Source organism: Onychomys torridus, chromosome 20 (assembly GCF_903995425.1).
Source record: "Onychomys torridus chromosome 20, mOncTor1.1, whole genome shotgun sequence".
NCBI classification, from domain to species: Eukaryota; Metazoa; Chordata; class Mammalia; order Rodentia; family Cricetidae; genus Onychomys; species Onychomys torridus.
Window position 1 is genome coordinate 36334825 of NC_050462.1, and position 22820 is coordinate 36357644.

At 41.5% G+C, this 22820-nt stretch overlaps 1 protein-coding gene across 1 annotated transcript; it reads right to left on the reverse strand.

The window, feature by feature from the left end:
- Positions 1-14836: 14836 nt before the first annotated feature.
- On the reverse strand, positions 14837-21180 carry LOC118570817 (lysozyme C-2-like). The gene is made up of 4 exons (XM_036169465.1): positions 20379-21180; positions 18628-18792; positions 16025-16103; positions 14837-15548 (listed from the first exon to the last, which is right to left on the reverse strand). Exons 1-4 carry the CDS (start codon positions 20512-20514, stop codon positions 15482-15484), a joined length of 447 nt encoding a protein of 148 aa, XP_036025358.1. The 5' UTR covers positions 20515-21180; the 3' UTR covers positions 14837-15481.
- Between the last annotated feature and the right edge of the window lie 1640 nt (positions 21181-22820).

Below are 22820 nucleotides of genomic sequence, written 5' to 3' on the forward strand. Positions count from 1 at the left end.
TCAAACTCAGGGTCCTGAGCAATGTAGCAATGAACTTTCCTAGAAAGATGAAGAGAACAATTAAGGAACTTTTTGGCCATAGATTGTTCCCTACTTGCCTGTAAATTTGTGGGGTTGAGATGTTATGAGCCATATGGGAGTGTATTTATATAGCCCCAACATAGTCGTTGCTAAACAAATGTTTCAACAAGGACTGTTACCTGATCAGGGGTTGGGGAAAAACAGTGGCAGCCAAACATCACCTCTGCTTCCTCAAGAAAGGACTAAGAGAGCTGGATTAGGGCATTTTTAGCAAGGGTCAATGGCAGGCTGGTACTCCATGCAGACTGTATAACTTGATGACCTGTGTGAAGGGATCAATGGCCCCTTACAGAAGAAAATAAGCTGCCCAGCAGTTAGTATAGGAACAGCAAGATAGGGCCATGCTGAGCCCTATTATTCTCCCTGGAATTCTCCTGTTTTTCTAATTAAAAAAAAAAAAGGTCTGGAAAATGGAGATTATTATAAGATTTAAGGAAAATTAATGAGACCATGCAGCCATTGGGAGCCCTGCAGCCTAGATTGCCCTCCTCTGCAGCCATATCAAAGGATACTTACACAATTATTTTAGACTTAAAGGATTGTTTTTATACCATCCCTTTGGCTCCCCAAGACTGTCAAGGTTTTGCATTTAGCATTCCATGAGTTAATTTTAAAGAGCCTATGAAGAAATTTCATTGGAAGGTTTTGCCCCAGGGAATGCCTAATAGTCCATCCAACATTGTGTCAGAAATTTGTGGCTCAAGCTATACAAGGTGTTAGAGATAAATTTCTGCAAGTTTATCTTATTCAGTGTATCGATGATATTTTGCTTTCCCATAAAAAAATGAAGGAATTTTTTTCTTGACAGAGATGGACACATTCAGCAGGGTCTTGCCCATTCAGGGTTAGTACTAGCCTCAGAGAAAGTGCAATGACAGCCACCTTTTCAATATCTAGGGCATATATCATCCAAAGGCTATGACTTTATTTAACATTATCTACCAGTGATTTGGAACACTTAAGTGATACTTAAAAGGAGATAGTGATTCTAATTCACCCAATACAATTAGGTAATTGAAAAATGTAGGCAGGTTCTTTTACAGGTTGAGAATTTTATTCAATATCAGCGGGTATGTTGTATTAATTATGATCAACATTGGCAAGCATATATCATGACCACTAAACATACTTCTACAGTAGTATTATGACAGAATGGCCCCCTTCTATGGTTACAGCTTCATGTTTTGTCAGTTAAGGTATTAAACTCTTATTATGAATCAGTAACTTGTTTAGTACAGAAAAGCTGAATAGAAGAATCTAGACAACATTTTGGTAAAGAACCAAGTGTGATCAGTGTTCCTTTTACTAAACTACAAGTTGATTGGTTATTTAAAAAAAAAAAAAATGGTTCTTGGGCAATTGCTTTTTCTCAGTTTTGGGGCCAAATTGATAGTCATTTTCCAGCTGATCAATTGTTACAATTCCCCCAAGTGCATTCCTTTATATTTCCTAAGGCTGTGATGAAAGATCCTGTAAGAGATGCTTTGCTGGTTTTTACCGATGGTTCCACCAATGGGAGGGCTGCTTATGTTATCAATGGTAAAGATTACATAGCACAAACAACTCCAGCTTCAGCTCAGATAGTAGAATTAAGAGCTGTGACTATGGACTGCAGTCTCCACACCCTGCCCCCACACCCATTTGCCCCCAGCTTCCATCTGCCCCGGAACTCCCATCTAGACCAGAGGTGAGTACCTGAGTTATAGTCAGAGAGGCAACTGCGCCTGGGTCCCACTGCTGGACACAGGCCACTCCGGGAGGACCTGACCAACTTGGCCCCAGTTTCCTGTCAATCGGCGGGCCCTACGGGAAGGCTCCCCTTTTCCAAGACTGCAGGCAGACACTGCAGTCTCCACACCCTGCCCCCACACCAATCTGCTGGAGACCCCAGCCACTTCCTGAGACTCAGAGACCAGCCCCCAGCTTCCATCCTGCCCTGGAACTCCCATCAGAGACCAGAGGAATTCCTATCTGGACAAGAGGAGCTCCCATCTGGACAAGATAAGGAAACCCCAGGGACTTCCCGAGACTCAGAGTCCAGCCCCCCAGCTCCTATCCAGCCAGCACTCTCATCCGGACCAGCGCTCCCATCTGGCCCAGAGCTTCCATCTAGACCAGACAGAGGCTCCCTAAATCTGTCAACTCTCTCTGGACCAAGTACACTGATAAGACCAAAAACGAACACAAGAGGAGATGGGCAGACGTCAAGGCAGAAGTGCATACAACAAAACAAAGAGCAATACAGCATCACCAGAACCTAGCCCTTCTCCAACAGCTAGACCTGCACATCATGGAATGGAAGAAGAAGAAGAAAACAACCTTATAAGTAACATCATGAAGAGGCTAGAGCCTTATATAGAAGACATCAAAAATAAAGTAGAGGAACAGACAAACAAAAAATGGGAAGAACGCTATAAAAAACTGGAGGAAAGGACAATTAAAGCAGAAGAAAACAATAAATCCTTGAAAGAAAATCATGAAAAAGCAAGGGAGACAATCCAAGACCTGAAGAGGGAAATAGAAAAAATGAAGAAGACACTAGCAGAAGGAATGTTGGAAATAGAAAATCTGAGTAAACAAACAGGAACTTCAGAGGCAAGTATAACCAACAGAATGCAAGAGATGGAAGAGAGGATCTCTGGTGTTGAAGATACGGTAGAAGAAACAGTTTCATCAGTCAAAGAAAACACTAAAACCAACGAAGTCATGACCCAAAATGACCAAGAAATTTGGGACACCATGAAAAGACCAAACCTACGAATAATAGGGATAGAGGAAGGAGAAGAATACCAACTCAAAGGCACAGAAAATATATTTAACAAGATCATAGAAGAAAACTTTCCCAACTTAAAGAAGGAAATGCCTATGAAGATACAAGAAGCCTATAGAACACTAAACAGACTAGACCCCCCAAAAAAGTCCCCTTGGCACATAATAATTAAACAACTAAATGTACAGAATAAAGAAAGAATATTAAGGAAGGGCAGCAAAGGAAAAAGGCCAAGTGATTTATAAAGGCAAACCCATCAGAATAACACTCGATTTCTCGATGGAGACTTTGAAAGCCAGAAGGACCTGGACAGATATAATGCAGACACTAAGAGACCATGGATGCCAGCCTAGACTAAATACCCAGCAAAACTTTCAGTCATCATAGATGGAGTGAACAAGACCTTCCAAGACAAAACCAGATTTAAACAATACTTATCCACAAACCCAGCCCTACAGAAAGCACTAGAAGGAAAATTCCAACCTAAGGAAGGCAGATACACCCATGAAAACACAGGCAATAGATAACACCACAGCAGTAAACCCCAAAGAAGAGAAGTACACACACACTACCACCAAAAAATAAAAATAACAACAGGAACGAACAATCACTGGTCATTAATATCCCTTAATATCAATGGACTTAATTCACCTATAAAAAGACACAGACTAACAGAATGGATACGAAAACAGGACCCATCTTTCTGCTGCATACAAGAAACACACCTCAAATTCAAAGACAGACACCTCATAAGAATAAAAGGCTGGGAAAAGACTTTCCAATCAAATGGTCTTAAGAAGCAAGCTGGTGTAGCCATCCTAATATCCAGCAAAATAGACTTCAAACTAAAATCAATCAAAAGAGATGATGAAGGACATTACATACTCATAGCAGGAAAGATCCACCAAGATGAAGTTTCAATTCTGAACATTTATGCCCCAAACACAAGGGCACCCACATATGTAAAAGAAACATTACTAAAGCTTAAATCACATATAAAACCCCACACATTAATAGTGGGAGACTTCAACACCCCACTTTCACCTCTGGACAGATCGGCCAAATTGAAACTTAACAGAGACATAATGGACTTAACTGATGTTATGGCACAAATGGACTTAATCGATATCTACAAAAAACAAAAAAGAATATACCTTCTTCTCAGCACCCCATGGAACCTTCTCTAAAATCGACCACATACTTGGCCACAAAGCAAATCTCAACAGATACAAAACAATTGGAATAACCCACTGTGTTCTATCAGACCACCATGGTTTAAAGTTAGATTTCAACAACAAAAAAAACTACAGAAATCCTACAATGTCATGGAAACTGAACAATGCTCAACTGAATCACCAATGGGTTAAGGAAGAAATAAAGAAAGAAATTGAAGACTTCCTAGAGATCAATGAAAATGAATACACCACATACCCAAACTTATGGGATACTATGAAAGCAGTGCTAAGAGGGAAATTCATAGCACTGAATGCCCACATAAGGAAGCTGGAGAAATCTCACGCTAGTGACTTGACATCACACCTGAAAGCCCTTGAATAGGAAGAAGCAAAGTCTCCCAGGAGGAACAGATGCCAGGAAATTATCAAATTGAGAGCTGAAATCAATAAAATAGAAATAAAGAGAACAATACAAAGGATTAATGAAACAAAGAGTTGGTTCTTTGAGAAGATCAACAAGATAGACAAACCCTGATCCAAACTAACCAAAAGACAGAGGGAGAGCATCCAAATTAACAAAATCAGAAATGAAAAGGGGGGCATAACAACAGACAATGAGGAAATCCAGAGAATCATCAGGTCATACTTCAAAAACCTCTACTCCACAAAACTGGAAAATCTAAAAGAAATGGATAATTTTCTGGATAGGTACCACATACCTAAGTTAAATCAAGACCAGACAAACCATTTAAATAGTCCAATAACCCCTAAGGAAATAGAATCAGTCATTAAAAGTCTCCCAACCAAAAAAAGCCCTGGACCTGATGGTTTCACTGCAGAATTCTACCAGATCTTCAAAGAAGACTTAATACCAATACTCTTTAAATTGTTCCACACAATAGAAGAAGGCATATTACCAAACTCCTTCTATGAGGCTACAATTACCCAAACCAAACAAAGATGCAACAAAGAAAGAGAACTACAGACCGATCTCCCTCATGAACATTGATGCAAAAATATTCAATAAAATTCTGGCAAACAGACTCCAAGAACACATCAAAACAATTATCCACCATGATCAAGTAGGCTTCATGCCAGGGATGCAAGGGTGGTTCAACATACGAAAGTCCGTCAATGTAATACACCATATAAACAAACTCAAGGAAAAAAACCACATGATCATCTCACTAGATGCAGAAAAGGCATTTGACAAAATCCAACACCCCTTCATGATAAAGGTCTTGGAGCAATCAGGAATACAAGGAACATACCTAAACATAATAAAGGCAATCTACAGCAAGCCAACAGCCAACATCAAATTAAATGGAGAGAAACTCAAAGCAATACTACTAAAATCAGGAACAAGGCAAGGCTGTCCCCTTTCCCCATACTTATTCAATATAGTACTTGAAGTTCTAGCCAGAGATATAAGACAACATAAAGATATTAAGGGGATACAAATTGGAAAGGAAGAAGTCAAGCTCTCCCTATTTGCAGATGACATGTTAGTATAAATGAGTGACCCCAAAAATTCAACCAAGGAAATGATACAGCTAATAAAAACCTTCAGCAACATCACAAGATACAAAATCAACTCAAAAAAAATCAGTAGCCCTTCTATATACAGTAGACAAACAGGCTGAGAAGGAAATCAGAGATACATCACCCTTTACAATAGCCACAAATGTTATAAAATACCTTGGGGTTACTCTAACTAAGCATGTGAAGGACCTATATGACAAGAACTTTAAGTCCCTGAAAAAAGAAATTGAAGAAGATGTCAGAAAACGGAAAGATCTCCCATGCTCATGGATAGGCAGGATTAACATAGTAAAAATGGCGATCTTACCAAAAGCAATCTATAGATTCAACACAATTCCCATCAAATTACCAACACAATTCTTCACAGATCTGGAAAGAATAATACTCAACTTCATATGGAAAAACAAAAACCCCAGGATAGCCAAAAGAATCCTGTACAATAAAACAACCTCTGGAGTCATCACAATCCCTGACCTCAAGCTCTACTATAGAGCTACTGTAATAAAAACAGCTTGGTACTGGCATAAAAACTGACATGTGGGTCAATGGAATCGAATTGAAGACCCTGACATTAACCCGCACACCTATGAACATATAATTTTTGACAAAGAAGCCAAAAATGTACAATGGAAAAAAGAAAGCATCTTCAACAAATGGTGCTGGCATAACTGGATGTCAATGTATAGAAGGCTGCAAATAGATCCATATCTGTCACCGTGCACAAAACTTAAATCCAAGTGGATCAAAGACCTCAACATAAATCCAGCTACTCTGAACCTGATAGTAGAGAAAGTAGGAAGTACTCTTGAACGCATTGGCACCAGAGATCACTTTCTAAATATAACACCAGTAGCACAGACACTGAGAGAAACAATCAATCAATGGTACCTGTTGAAACTGATAAGCTTTGTAGAGCAAAGGACACGGTCAACAAGACAAAGTGGCAGCCTACAGAATGGGAAAAGGTCTTCACCAACCCCACTTCTGACAGAGGGCTGATATCCAGAATATATAAAGAACTTAAGAAATTAGACATCAAAATGCCCAACAGTCCAATTAAGAAATGGGCTATAGAACTAAACAGAGAATTCTCCACAGAGGAAGTTCAAATGGCTGAAAGACATTTAAGGAATTGCTCAACATCCCTAATTATCTGGGAAATGCAAATCAAAATGACTCTGAGATACCACCTTACACCTGTCAGAATGTCTAAGATCAAAAGCACAGAAGACAGCTTATGCTGGAGAAGATGTGGAGCAAGGGGAATTCTCCTCCACTGCTGGTGGGAATGCAAGCTTGTACAGCCACTTTGGAAATCAATATAGCACTTCCTTAGAAAATTGGGAATCCATCTCCCCCAAGACCCAGCTATGGCACTCTTGGGCATATACCCAAGGAATGCTCAATCATACCACAAGGGCATATGCTCAGCTATGTTCGTATCAGCTTTGTTTGTAATAGCCAGAACCTGGAAACAACCTAGATGCCCTTCAACTGAAGAATGGATAAAGAAAATATGATACATATACACAATGGAATACTATTCAGCAGAGAAAAACAATGACATCATGAGGTTTGCAGGCAAATGGATGGATCTAGAAAAAATCATCCTGAGTGAGGTAACTCAGACTCAGAAGGACAAACATGGTATGTACTCACTCATAGGAGGATACTAGATGTAAAACAAAGATAACTAGACTGCTACACAACTCCAGGGAGGCTACCTAGAAAACTGGACCTTAGGAAAGACCCAACGATTACCCAATGACAGAGAAATGGATGAGATCTACATGAACAACCTGGATGACAGTGGGAGTAATGAAGGGCAAGATTTGAGGGAAAGAAAGCTTAGGGGAGCAGGAGATCCCAGCTGGATCAAGAACAGAAAGGGAGAATGAGGAATAACAGACCATGATAAATGAAGACCACATGAGAACAGGAATAGGCAGAGTGCTGGAGAGGTCCCCAGAAATCCACAATGATATATCCTCTGTAGTCTGCTGGCAATGGTAGAGAGAAAGCCTGATCTGACCTAGTCTGGTGATCAGATGGCCAAACACCCTAACAGTCGTCTTGGAACTCTCATCCAATAACTGATGGAAGTGGATGCAGAGATCCTCTGCCAGGCCCCAGGTGGAGCTCCAGGTGTCCAACTGTCGAGAAAGAGGAGGGTCTGCAAGAGCGTGAATTGTTGAATCCGAGATTGCAAAAAGCACAGGGACAAATAGCCAAATGAATGGAAGCACATGAATTATGAACCAAAGGCTGTGGAGCCCCCAGCTGGATCAGGCCCTCTGGATAAGTGAGACCATCGACTAGCTTGATCTGTTTGGGAGGCATCCAGTCTGTGGGACCAGGATCTGTCCTTAGTGCATGAGCTGGCTGTCCCACAGACTGGGTGCCTCCCAAACAGATCAAGCTATTCAATTGTCTCACTTATCCAGAGTGCTTGTTCTAGCTGGGGGCTCCTCAGCCGTTGGTTCATAATTCATGTGCTTCCATTCGTTTGGCTGTGCTTTTTGCAATCTTGGATTCAATAATTCACGCTCTTGCAGTCCCTCCTCTTTCTCGACAGTTGGACATCTGGAGCTCCACCTGGGGCCTGGCAGAGGATCTCTGCATCCACTTCCATCAGTTATTGGATGAGAGTTCCAAGATGACTGTTAGGGTGTTTAGTCATCTGATCACCAGACTTGGTCAGATCAGGCTTTCTCTCTACCATTGCCAGCAGACTACAGAGGATATATCATTGTGGATTTCTGGGGAGTTCATTCAATTTATATACAGATAGTCATTATATTTATAGAGCTCTTCAATTTATAGAAACTAATGGGACTAATAATGGTCGGGTTAGGATGCTGTTTCAACAAATTCAAGATGCCATTCATTAAAGAAATTTATACTTTGTGGGTCATTTTAGAGCTCATTCAAATTTTCCTGGCTCTTTAGCTGATAGTAATGCATCAGCTGATAAATTATTACAGATTATCATCTTATCCCAGGTAGAATTAGCTCAACAGTCACATGCCCTTCATCATCATTAGCAGAAGTTTAAAAAAACAATTTTGCCTCATCAAGGTAGTTACTCATCAGATTGTTAAACAATGCGGGGTATGTCTATAGTATTTGCCTGTTCCTCACTTGTGATAAATCCTTGAGGCCTTTTCCCTAACCATTTATGGCAAATGGATGTTACTCATGCTGTGGGATTTGGTAAGTTATAATATGTGCATGTGGCAATAGATACTTATTCAGGATTTTTGATGGCCAGTGCACAATCTGGAGAAGACATTAAGTATGTAATTGCTCATTGTCTGAAATATTTCTCCTATATAGGAATAACAAAGTTATTAAAACTGACAATGGATCTGGATACGTTAGTAAATCAGTTCAGCAATTTTGTTCCCAATGGAAAATTGAACATAAACAGGCATTCCTTATAATCCTCAAGGACAAGGCATCATTGAGCGAGTCCTAGTCTCAAGATACAGCATCAAAAAATTAAGAGGGGAGAGTTGTCCCATCAATCACCACATAAGTCATTGAATCATGCCCTCTTCATTTTGAAATTTTTGAATGTGGATGCCCATGAGCAATCTGCCATGGATAGATTTTGGCATGATGGCACCGAGAAAATTTGTGCAGGGAAATGGAAAGATCCTTGCTCTGGAATATGGAAGGGTCCTGGCCCTGTTTTAATATGGGGTTGAGGGTATGTTTATGTTTTTTCAGAGGAAGAAAGGGAAGCTCGATGGCTGCCTGAGTGCCTGATGACACCGTGGTTGCTGACCTTCCCCCAGAGGAATTGGAGTGAGATTTGCTAAACCTGTGTTCCTGATCCTCCAGTGCTACATCCTGCAGACTGGGAATGGAAGGAATGATTCCTGGCTTCCTGATAGACCTGCTGCACAAATTTGCCAGACCTCTGTGAGTGCCAATTATTCTGAATCTGGCCAAGGAATGCCTATCTGTTCGTGACCGGGTATTTGGCCATTTACCCACACTACATCTTGGGATGTGGAGGTCACCTTTGCCAGTATAGTGTCCATCTGCTGATTGCCTAGAAGAAATAGAAGGCCTGGAGAACAGTTTGCCACAGTTTCACCCCTGTGGTAAAGAGATTCATTAGAGCAATCAAATAATATTATAGAGGCAGTATGCTAGACTGGTCAAGCAATCAATTTGGAGGTACTGAAAAGGCCTCCCAGCCTGATGAGGAGGAGCTGGAACGAAAGTTTTGCTGCTATTTTGTACCTGGGGACAGCACAGCTCCAGTGTATCTTTGGAAGTAGATGGCAGCAATGTACTGGACTTTAGGAGAGAGAAAAGAAAAGGTTCAGAATTATAGGGTTACTCATACCTCACCCACCAGAAAAGCATTTTCTTGGCCCTTGATTTGTTGATAATTGTAATTTAACCAATTAATATATTAAGTTACTGCTAAATTCATATTCAAATTAGGATGTTAACCTGTTAATGTTAAGATATTGTTGTAAAAATGGACCATAAGCTGAATGTTTTATCTGAAGTAGTACAATTGTTAAAGATAAGAGCTCATTTGAAATGTCAGTCTAAATTTAATTGGGTGTGTGTAACCTCTTCTGTTTACAATAAAAGTGTTATTTGATTAAAAGATGTTAGAGCTAATATGAGAGGAATTTGGTACGATGCTAAAGGAATCCTTTGTTTTATTTATTTATTTAGAAAATTTTTCGTTCATTTTACTCACCAAAGATTCCCCTCTTCCCTCCTCCCAACCACCCAGCCTCCCCTCCCAACCTACCCTCCACTCCCACCCACAAGAAGGCAAGGCCTCCCATGGGAGGCACATCCAATAGAGGCAAGTCTAAGCCCTTCAAGGAGTCCTTAGTTTTGATGTGGTTGCTTCAGGAGTTTCCTGATTTAAAAAAGGCCAAGTTGGATTTTGATGCAGCTAAAATTGCTGTGGACATCCTGGATCATTTAAAAAGGCCATTCTATCTTGATCATCCTCTACTCTCTTACTAGGAGACAGAAGCAGCCATAAGGAGCAGGTGTATTGCTGTGATTATTTAAACTACTTGCAAACACTTAGAGGAAAGCTAATTCAGAGCTGCATAGAGTTAAACTCAGCACCTTCCCTTGACAGAGGCTGGTAGTCAGAGACAGGCAAGTCTTTCTTGCTCCCTATCAACCTAAGACAGAGCTCACTTGGCAAAAAGTGTGTTTCGAAGACGGGTAAGTATGGATGGTTGAAGAAGGCAACGTAAGACAGGCACAGTCATCTGAGGGGCCTGTGGGCACTTTATATTATAATGATTTGGGAAATTGTGGGGGCCCACAAAGACCCCAGCTTGTGGATTGTTTCCATCTTGACTAAAGGTCAGAGAGTCTGAGCTTGTTTCTCCCCCATGCAAGGCTTCCTAATAGGATATTTTGGCCAAGGGTGTGGTCACCAGATGTCTTGATACTAAGGAGGTGTTTACACTTATCTGTACTCTGTACCCTGAACTGTGATATCCTGGAAAGGGATGTTTTTTTTTCTCACCTCCCTTGCCTTTGTATTTAAAGGCTGTGCATAGGAAGAGGGGAAGATAGCTCAGAGGTTATGAGCACTGCCTGCTCTTCTAGAGGTGCTGAGTTCAATTTCCAGAACACACATGGTGGCTCACAACCATCTGTAATGAGATTTGGTGCCCTCTTCTGGCCTGTAGGCAAACATGCAGGCAGTACACTGCATACATAATAAATAAATAAATCATAAAAAAATAAAGGCTGTGAATAATAAAACTCATGTCTGTGGTATTGACCCAGAATCCTCTTGAAGCTATCCTGTTTGTCTGTCTTTTTCTTCACCTATGTCTATATTTCATAGCTATTATTTCAAATTTTACACCCCCCCCATCAGAACCATTCAACAGGTCAAGTGGGACTTGAAAATTTAAATGTTTTGCTCTTCTTTCCCAGGAAGGACAAGACTCAAAGGAAGAATGGGACAATCACTCTTTGGAGAAGACGAACTGTACACTTTGGATTTGAGACTCAAGGCCCAGCTGCAGGACTAGGATGTAGCTCAGTGGCAGAGTGCATTCTAACACACGTAGATCCCAATGTTGTGCTGTGCCTTTCTCTTCCAAGCAAAAAATGATCACCATCTTGGTGTAGAGAGTTCACCTGGTAGCCTTTGCCATGAGAAGAGTAGACTAGTGTGGAAGAGCCAGGCAATGATTTTAGGACTGTCAGCACTTCTAGTAGGCAGAGGAAGGGAGAATCCCGGGACCCTCATCATGGATCCCAACTATTATTCCCTTCTGCCCTTTCCCAGCTGCTAGTGATCCTGGAGGATTATTGAGTATAACATAGGTTAGCTGAGTGGGGAAACTCCATGATGCAGCTTCCACAATATAATCATTCATGATGGGTGGGAATTTTCAGTGAGGCAGGTAGCTGTTTAGATTACTCATGATTCTTTAAGTAATATCATATTTATATTCTGTAAGTTAAGCTACTACACTCCTTGTTCACTGGGTTGGACTTTGATGAATTGTTCTTTGATCTATTGTTAGTGTCCTATATGGCCAAGTGGACCTTTGTACATGTCCTCCTGGAAAATAGTAAAGAAACACCTGTAAAGAGAGACAGAGTGGTTAAAATCAGAGTTATAATGCCATAACACAAATGGGGAGATAAAATAAAAACTTGCATTCTGAACGCTAAGCCAGGACCCTTCTCAACCTGCCCCTTTGGAGCGACTTGATTTCTGCCTGACATAACTACCTCCAGGTAGGATTCAATACGACTCCTTTCTGTCTGTGATAATCATCTCAAGAGGGAGAAAAGACATTTTGATGCTAATACTTGTGACTTCCAATGAAATGGCCGGTTCTACTCACTTGCTTCTGATGTCACCTACATAGGTCCTACATAGGTCACAGATGCTCCAGTTGGCTGCTTAGTGTTTAAGTCTATAGAAAATCAATCAAAAATCACCACATACTTTCCAAAAACTATTAATAGGAAGGACATGTCAAAGCAAACATTTAGGAAGAGGAACTCAGAAAATAGGAGCTTGGGAAATCATTAGAGGGAATAATATAAATTATATTGTAAAATAAAAGTGTGATTGCATTAAGAACACATTTACTAGAAGAGCTCAGAAATTTTCTACATGTATATGAGGCCCAGGGCAATGTCAAGAAGCCCCTTGGAGGGGGGAGGGCCTTTGCTCCACCCCATGGCATTCCTATAAATAGCCCTTTAGAAGAGACAAGAGGGGCTGCTGGATAAGGATCCAGGCCCTCCCGAGGCTGTCTTGTGTTTCTATCTGTTTCTCTCCCCTCTATCCTTCTATCTAAATCTCTTATGCATCACTCCTCAAGAGTACCCTGGGGTAAAATGTGGGACCCTGTCATCCAGCTGGCCTCAAACACCCTTCCCATCCTCTTCATAGTACATGCATTTCAAATGCTTTGGGAACCCAACTATCTCACCTGCAATACTACATGGTCTGGAGTTAGACCCTGGCATAGCAACTAATTGATTTGATATTAAATGCCTGGGATATGCCTAAAACAAGGATAAATTAAAAGAGTAAGACTCTCAATCAGTTGCCAAAAATAGTTTGTTCAAGGATGGAGGGACATCCTGCACAGATCTACAACAGGGTGACAAGTTTTCCATCTTAAAGGTAAAATATGTCTTGAGGGTCCCTCACAACCCTCTGCCGAGGCTACGGCTTGAGTGATGTCATTACAGGGAAGCTGAAAGGCAGGAGTGAGGAACAAGGAGGACTGGCCCAGAATTGTCCAGATTTAGTCAGCTTTGTTCTGCTAGGCCCAGGTTCCATTCTGAACACAACACAGTTTATATGCATCTGTACCTCAAATTCCAGGGGATCTGGTGCCCTCTTCTGGCTTTTTAGGGCCCTGATGCATGTGGTGATGTGTGGAAGCAAAACATTCATACACATAAAACAAAATGGATAAAAAACTAAACACTGTAGTTTTTGGTGCTGAAAATAATTAATTTGAAAATAAAATATGTTTTTTATTTTAATTCACTTTAAAATGTCTGAAAAAACTTGGTGCAGATGAGAGAGTGAGAGGGACAAATAGAGAGGAGGTGACGGCATCACATGCTAGAACAACACACGGGGATCTGGCTGTCGCTGTAGTAATGTCTTCATGTCTACATGACTGCAGGTTTCACTGAGTGGGAATTACCTTGTCCAGTGCTTATTAGGGCCAAGGGAGATGGGTCAGATGGATTTTGAATATTACCCCAGAATATCCAGCTTGTTGCATGTAACAAGGGTGTAGGCAATATGTGTAAGTGTGGATGGATATAGGCATATGCTATGTGTTAGTGAGGATATAGGGACATGCTATGTGTAGATGAGGATATAGGCACATACTCTGTGTTGGTGAGTATATAGGCACATGCTATGTGTTGGAGAGGATATAGGCATATGTTATGTGTGGGTGAGGATATAGGCACAGGATATATATAAATGAGGATGTAGACGCTTGTAGTGGGTAGCCATCCCAGCCTTGGCCTGGAAGTTCCAACCCCCATTGAGGCTTTGCTAATGGTCACGCCCACAAGGAGGGGCTGAGGGAGGAAGCTGAAGACCCAGGATCGAGAGGAGAGCTCTCTCTTGATTCTGGGACCCTGGACACTGGAGGTAGACCAAGCAGAGTTCTCCAGAGAACACCGCCGGACTGCGCCATACCTTTGCCAGACCCTACAACCTATCCCTTCATTTGTAAGTTACCCCACAAAATAAACCTCCCTTTTAACTATGTGGAGTGGCCTTAATAATTTCACCAATATCCGCTGGTTATCTTTAGGTAAGGAAGTAGGTGCTGGTTAAGTATAGGTGAGGACATAGACCCTATTAAGAGTGTCATGTTTATTTTTCCCAATACATAAACCATTTCCCCAGAGACAGCATATAAGAGTAAAGAAAGACAAGTTGCGCATTGAAATCATTTAATGCTCATTTTTATTTTTTCACAATATGCTTAGTTTTGCTGATACAGGCTCATCTGTCTCAGAGTTAGTTGATACACATGAAGGTACTGTAAGAAAGTTAAGGGCTAGCACAGAGACTAATCTGTCCTGAATACCTCATGGCCCGCTAGAGGCTTTGAACATTCTCTCAAGAGTTAACACATAGCTGGGCAGTGGTGGCGCACGCCTTTAATCCCAGCACTCAGGAGGCAGAGCCAGGTGAATCTCTGTGAGTTTGAGGCCAGCCTGAGCTACCAAGTAAATTCCAGGAAAGGTGCAAAGCTACACAGAGAAACCCTGTCTCGAAAAACCAAAAAAAAAGTTAACACATGAGTTAAGAATTTACTTCCAAGTATTATGAATGGGCCAACTCTAAGATAATTCACCTTTGAAAGATCACACATTTCATGACAAGTTTCTGAGGTGCAGCAGTCTCAGTTCTATTCACTCAGAGTTCTGTTCCCTTAAAAACCCACCTTGCCCCACACAGTGGCTCTTCTTTACTGTCTGGGTGCTGAGCCCACACAAGGCCTGGGAGCTCACACAGATGCCATCTTACCCAAGATCTCCTGTCTCCTTACATATCTGCTGTATGTCTATCCAACAGTGGGGAGATGAAGATCAGTTCTGATGACACTTGATGTGAATGACTTCATAGGTGAAGAGCTGATGTAGAGATGTGTGTGACACCCAAGGCTAGAACACTGTCACCACCCTTGGCTAACCAAAAAATGGAGACTTTCCATAAAACAGTGAACACATTAGTCAGCATTAAGCCTCTTAGGAGACCTTCTCCATGTTGCACCTGTTTCTGATAAAAGCCTGCTTGTCTGAAGGGGAAACCAAGGAAGTGTGACCTTTCCCATAACTACTTCTATAGCGAGAAAGAGACAGAGTGAGCTGAGGTGGAGGCACACGGCGGTTACAATCTACAGTTGCGAAGGTACTGGGTGAGATCTCGGCCTTGACAGTGGTTTCTCCAGGCCACCCTGTGGAGGAGAGTGAGACAGGAGGGAAATGGTTAAAATTGTCTCATCTGTCACACACATTCTCAAACCTGTGAGGGGAAATAGTGTAACAGTGACGCTAATGAACACTGTTCTGGGCCAAGATCTAGTGTGAAACCCAGGCTATAGCTGCACCCAGAACCTGCTGTGGACTGGTGGAGCTGCGTCTACATGGCTGTTTGATCCTCTCCAAACCCTGGGCAGACCACAGGATGGTCAATGTCACTGTGACATCACGGGCACAGAACTGTTAACTGATTCTACAAATACTCTTTGGGCCTGAAAAGGAAGCAGTCATGTGTAGGAATTCACACAATCTGGAGAAATTCTCTAAACCTAATGATGGAGAGAAAGGCCCCAGCTGTACCCACAGTGTTCAGAATAACACTTGGGCCTTAGAAAGCCTCACCACACATATCAACAGAACCAGCAGTTCCCCCTGCAGAGTTCCGACATACCATGCTCTGATGCCTTGTGGATCCCTCACAACCCTCTTTGCACATTGCATGGCTTGAGTGATGTCATCCTGGAGCAAAGCTGAAAGACAGGGGTGAGGAAGGACAAGGACTGTTAGAGAAGCCATTTTCAGTTCAGATCCAGCTGGCTTTCTTCTGTGATGCTGAGAAGTGCATACAAGAAATGTTTTCCAAGTGTCCCTGCATCTGTGGTTACTGGAGACAGCCTCTCTTGATTCCATGCAGGTGATGTGGTGTAAGTCATTTTATTTCTTATTTATAAAGTCCCTGGGGGTTTGGGATGTACTTGAGTGTAGAGTGTTCTTAGGATTCCAGCACTGATAAAAAGTAAAGAACACATTGAAGTCATGAGGGGTCACTGGAGGCTGTGGGACTCTCAGCTATCATGAGGGAAGTTCCTCTTTGTTCTCACACTAGAAAATAGAACACTCCAGAATTGAAATCTGGGTCTACCAGTGGAATTTATACTAAAGAGAAACAGGGGCTGGACAGATGGCTCAGTGGCTAAGAGCACTGGATGCTCTTCCAGAGGACTTGATTCCCAGCACACACATGGCAGCTCTCAACTGTCTGTAACTCCAGTTGACTCAACAGGTACCAGGCACACAATTGGTACACAGACCTATATGCAGGTAGAACACCCACACACATAAAGATAAATGAATACTTTAAGATAGAAAACAATGCACAAGCCTAGTGTGAATAAAGGTCTTCCTAGCAATTTGTAATCTTGAAAAAGGAAGCAGCCAGGTGCTTTAAGATGCAAGATTAATGAATGGTATTTTCAACATACAAAATATTGCTACTGTAAATTTGTTCAGTCTTTAAAATGAGAATTCTGGCAATTATTTGTTGCTATGAATGTAGTTTTGAGTAATAACCATATCATGATTCTGTGCAAGTATAATTTCATTTATGTAAAGAAATGTAAAATCTGTACATGTTTTTATGTGAGTACATATGTGCATGATATAACTTTACATGGACCTACAGCATAGATTCACAGTCTAGAAGAGTATTTTCCAAAGATTTCCAATTACATCAACTCTCTTAGCACTCAAATTGAGGGTGATGTTCCTCTTTGCTTGCAGTTTCTAATACCTTTCAATGACTGTAGATGGGTGTACAAAATGCTTTTAAAGATAAGCTAAGTAGGCTACAAAGGATGCTCCACAATCTTTTTTTCTCTGGAAAATTTTCACAACCAAATTTAACAGTAGGAATTAATAGTTCACTGTTGAGAGTGCTTGACTAAAATGTAGCAAGTGGGTTCAATTGCCACACTGGAAAAATAGAACACCACTGACCAATTTAATTCATGCACTAAAATTACGTGTTACTTCTCTCACGGCATGAGGGCAAGTTCTACTGTCCCAGACCACAATCCTGATATGAACCTTGTTTGTTTGTTTCTTGTTAAAAATAAGTTTTCTCTTAAAGACATAAATCTATGTTATTTTTTTAGATGAGATAATGTCTAAGAATTAGGTCATTTGGACATGGAAACTAAAGAGTTTAGAAACAAAACTTGACATTAGTAATTCACTCTAAAATCTCTCAACACAAAGAGTAATCAATACATACACATAGAAGCCAGTTGGACGAAATTGCAGTGATTTAGTGGTACCTTGTCATATGGTCTTTATTATACTAATATCTTTTTAGTATATTTATATCATTATAATCATATCTTCATTTATACATGTTAGAAACCTTTATTTCATCATTCATTCTATCAAAAATGGCACTACAACAATTTCCATAATTACCCGTAAATAAACAGCTAGGATGGAAATCTCCAGGATAAAACACCAATAAGGCTACTTATAATTAATTAATGAGTACATACTCGAGAAACTTTCATATGTTATAAAATGACAACTTCTTACAAATATTTATTTTTATTAATTTTAATTAAGTGTCTGTGTATGGGTGAATGCATTTGAATATAGGTTTTAAAAATCCCACCAACATTTGATGATACCAAGATCTTTATTTTTTTAATTTTCTATTAACATTTGTGTCTGTGTGTGCTAGTATATGCACCAATGAGCCTGCACATATATGAGTGTGTATGTAGAAGTCAGAGGACACCCCAGGAGCTGTTCCCTAGAAGCAGTCCACATTGTTTTTGATACAGGGTCTGCCATTGGAACTGGCTTACATATTAGCCTCTGCTGGTTGGCCAGTGAGCCCCATGGATCTGCTGTCTCAGACTCCCCAGTGCTGGTCTTACAAATGCATGTCACCAGATTCAGCTGTTATGTGGGTGATGAGGGTCAAACCTTCACTTAGGGAAGTCTTCTGTCTGGCCAGCCTCTGTTTACATTGATTATTCATTTAGTGATTTTGGAGGTGGAATCAAGGGCCCTCTGATTGGTAGGCAGGACATTCTATCGCCAAGCTATGCCCTAAGCCTAATGTCTTCCTTGGCTAATGTTGATGTGAATAACAATGACGTTCTAACAGTCCAGTGTCCCCAGGTTCCTGATGCTTCATTCAGTGATGTCTCCTGCACAGAATCTCTGCTCTTGCACATGAGAGCAGGGGCTTGTTTGCTATCCCTCTAACCCGCCTTGTCTTACCACTGCAGGGGATCCCACAGGCATTCACAGCTCTCGGGGTTTTGCCATCATTACACCAGTATCGGCTATTGATCTGAAATATCCCATAGTCGGTGCTTTGGTCCCCACGGTTGTAGTTTGTAGCTCGTGTATTATAGTTACTCTCATGCTGAGCCAAACACACCCCTAAAAAGAAAAAGAATATTCATCAATAAGCAGCAACAGCAAATGATTAATATTGGAAACCAAATTAGCTCTTTGATCTTGACTTACTTACAAATGATCTATGTTATAAGTATAATCGTATAATTAACTTATAAAATATGCTAACACTGGTTAAATCTGAGTCTGGCTCCAATGCCCAGTGTAGTCTCTGGTCTCAAGTGATCCTCTTTCCTCTGCCTTTCCAGTAGGTGGTATTGATGTACCTAGTCAGCAAATAATTTTCAGGTGCTCACATCTCTTTGAGGACAAATCAATTTGCACTGAGAATAAACAGGATAAGGTTTTTTTTTTTTTTAATGCTAAAATAGATTAACTGGTCACAGTGGTGCTCACTTTTATTCCCAGCAGTCTGTAGGCAGAGGCACGAGAATCTGTGTGGGTTGGAGATCAGCCTGGTCTACATAGCAAGTTCCAGGCTAGCCAGTGCTATACAGTGAAACTTGTTCCTTCCTCCCCAAAATAAAACAGCTGTTTTTTCTGCTGCTTTTCCCTCCTCCATCTATCCTCAAAGTCCCTCCCTGAAATGGAAACACAAATAGTAGTTAGGTGGATTTTGTAAATTAATATCAAATACGTATGCTAATAAAAGATGTCCTTTTAGGAAAATAAGTATTTCCTCAGAGAGATGTTCTTAAACTCAAGGGGAATTTGTCCATGAGAAATCTTTTTTCTTCTCTGTGTCACTAAATATCCTAGTTTGGCACAAAACATGCAATGTCCTGCCTCAGCATCCCATTGCTTAGATTCCAGGAGTGCATACCATCACAAATGGCTGATGAGAATATTGAAAGTGAGAACATTAGAACAAGAGAAGCTATTCTACAAATCCATCCATCCATCCACCCACCCCACCCCACCCTCCATCTGTCTATCATCCATACAAACATCTGTCTGCTCATTCGTTCTTCATGGACAATTAGTTATTGAGTAGTAGTAGCCTTAATCCAATCTGAAAAACACACTAGTTACAAGGACATAGTAAGCCATGAACAACTTTGCCTCATCCACATCTTCCTTTGTGCAGAATGAAAGGCCTTCCCACAGTGAGGAATTATACCAAATCATTTCATACTCAGGTTCAGAAGACCTCACTGAAGCAGCAACTAGGGGAAATGGGATGCCTCTGCCCTGCATAGGAAGTTCAAAAGGTGAAAGTTTTTCTCGATAAAGGTCCATACCACGGTCAGAGAAAGGAAGAGAGATCCCAGTCACTCCAGGTCTCAGAACTCAAGTTCTGAGTGAGTGAGGCCTCCCATCTTCTCTCACCCACTGTGGGCTATGGAGTCTGAAGCAACTGGAAAGCCTAGTGACTCTCCACGAACACCTCAGGTCCTATTGCCTTAGCCTGGGAAGATGTCCCCTCCCATGTCCTCACCCCAGTATCTCTGATGAAAAAGACAAACACCGATGTTTTTAATCAAACTAGTCCAACACACAGGAATCATGAAGGCTTACTGACTCCAGCTCCCTCTCTGCTCATTGATTGCTTCCATGTACCTGTTCTGCAGAGGGTGATTATCTGGAGGGGTCAAGAGAAGGAGACTTACAGTTTGCCAGGGTGATTCCCCTGTAGCCGTCCATTCCTTTGTCTTTCAGAGTTCTGGCGAACTCACAGCGTTCATAGACCTTGGCCTGGACAGGGACAGAAAGCAGGAGGAGCCCCAGGGTGAGGAGAGCCTTCATGTTGACCTGGAAGCTGGATCTGCTGTAGGCTGACTGCAGAAGGCAAGCCTGCTATTTAAGCATCCTCCTAGTTCCTCCTTTCTCTGGCAGCTGTGGCCTCCAATCTTTGAGCTGTGTGCAAAGGAGGAAGTCCCTGCAGTTCTGATTTCTGCATTTGTCCTTCTTTTTTCGCAAGTTTGATGAGCGATGTTGTGGTGGTCCAGCGGGAAGTGCACAGTACTTATTTTAAAGCACTTAAAGATGTGGATCATTAAGAATGGAGAGGTAGTTCTCTTTCTGAAAGGGGTTTTTCTTCCATTTTATTGTGAAGTTTAACAACTAAAAGAAAAAACACAGCTAATATTTACAGTTAAAACCAGCAACTACTTTTCACCAACATTCCTTCATATCAAATTGTTCTGTGTGCACCCACCATTTTGCATTGATTTTTACTTGAATCATTTCATGTGTATTTCCCCCGAGTGGACCTGCTACATGTCCTTGTTCTCTAGAAGGCTGGGTCCCACGGTATTACACTGCTTAGCCAGTTTCTGCTCTAGAATGTTCTCATTGCTACTGTTCTATTTGTATTTCTATTATCAGTGAGACTTCTGTGGACATCATTCCTAGCTCCTTTTACAATCATGCTTTGCTTCTTGTGGAGACCCACAGAGGTTTCCTAGTGAGAACTTACTCAGGGTCTGAGAATCTGAGCTTGCTTTATCCAGCAGGGCTGCATAATGGAATGATTTTACCACAGATGTGGTTACCAGGTGTTTGGAAGGGTCCACACTGGGCAGTATGGTGTGCTTTCATCTTGCAAGGGAGAGGTCTTTTGTCCCACTCCTTGGCATGTTATAAAAAATCCCTCTTGAATAAATGGAAAAGGCCAATGGGTATTGACCCAGGCCCTCCCAAAGCTATCCTGTGTTTTTTTCTTTTCGTCAGCTAGTTCTCTCTTTCTATCTAATATTTTCCTATTCCTCTCTCCTCCTTCTAAGAACCCTTTAAAAGGTGGGAGCTGAACTCACACAGATGGCACCAGAACATGGGGCTTGGGCACAAAGGATAAGAGGGAGGAGGCACCGCAGACCAAGAGGGCATGCCTGGTAATGAATCAAGTTGAGGCAGTGGTATTCTATTCTTCGGGAGTAAAATTGTAAATATAAAGCAGAGTGGTTAAAGTTAAGCTGAAGCCAGTATCTCTCTCTGTCTCTGTTTCTCTCTTTCCCTCTCAATCTCTATCTATCTACGAAATTAGGTCTGAACATGGCAGTATAAGTAAGTCATAGAAGTTTTTGCGAAGTTTGAAAAAAATACAGGGTTTATGTGTTAGGGATATTGTGAAACTTAGGGTTGGAGTAGAATTTCCCAGACCTGGCATGCAGAAAGCATCACCCAGGACTGAGCAGCCTCTGGAGACTTAGCATTCCGAGAAAGAGAAGCCGCTATGGAACAGGGAAATAGCAGGTGGTTGTTTGTATATTCACTAGTAGATTGTTGGAAAGCTAGGGGAGTTAAGGTAGAGCAGAGGTTTTTCGAGTTTGTGGAGGAGCTGTGTCCTTGGTTTCTCGACTATGCGACCCTGAACACAGACTCGTGGGGGAGAATTGGAGTAGAAATTCAACAACATTATGAGGAGCATGGGCCTGAAAATATCCCAGTGGTAGCCTTTGGCCTGTGAGCACGAATTTGGGACAGTTTGGATCTGAGCCCTAAGAGGCAGAGGGGGAGTTTTCCCTGAGGTGGATGTAGTGAAACAAAACCCCCCCTTCCACCAAAGGAACTGTTAAATGTGGATGCTTTTACAAAAATCATTCAGTCATGGGCAGTCTCCTCCTGGCCATGAAGCTGAGTTTAAGGGACAGAAGTCTTAGGATGAGTCAAGGGAGGAGCTGAAGCCCTTGGGAGATTTAGTAATTTCCCTTTCTCAAAAACTGGAGGCTCTTCAGATCTCCCCTTCTCATAAGGGTACTCATCTTTCTTCTGTAGTGGCAGGATTAGATTCATCTGGGGGATCATTTATCAGAATGGAAAAGTCACCCATAATTACCATAGTGCAAAAGCCTCCCAAAACATGCTTGTCAAGCTGCTTTGAGACCTTTTAGAAAGAAGGGAAACATCTCTGATTGTATTCAACTTTGCTCAGATATTGGGCCTTCTTAGTGGGAACCTGATTCAGAGTTGCATAGAGTTAGGCTCTGTACCTTTCCCTGCCAGAGGCTGGTAGTTAGAGACAGGTAAGTGCTTCTTGTTAGCTGTCAACCTAAGACAGAGTACACTTAGTGGAAAATGTATCTCATTGATGGGTAAGGCTGTTTAGTGAA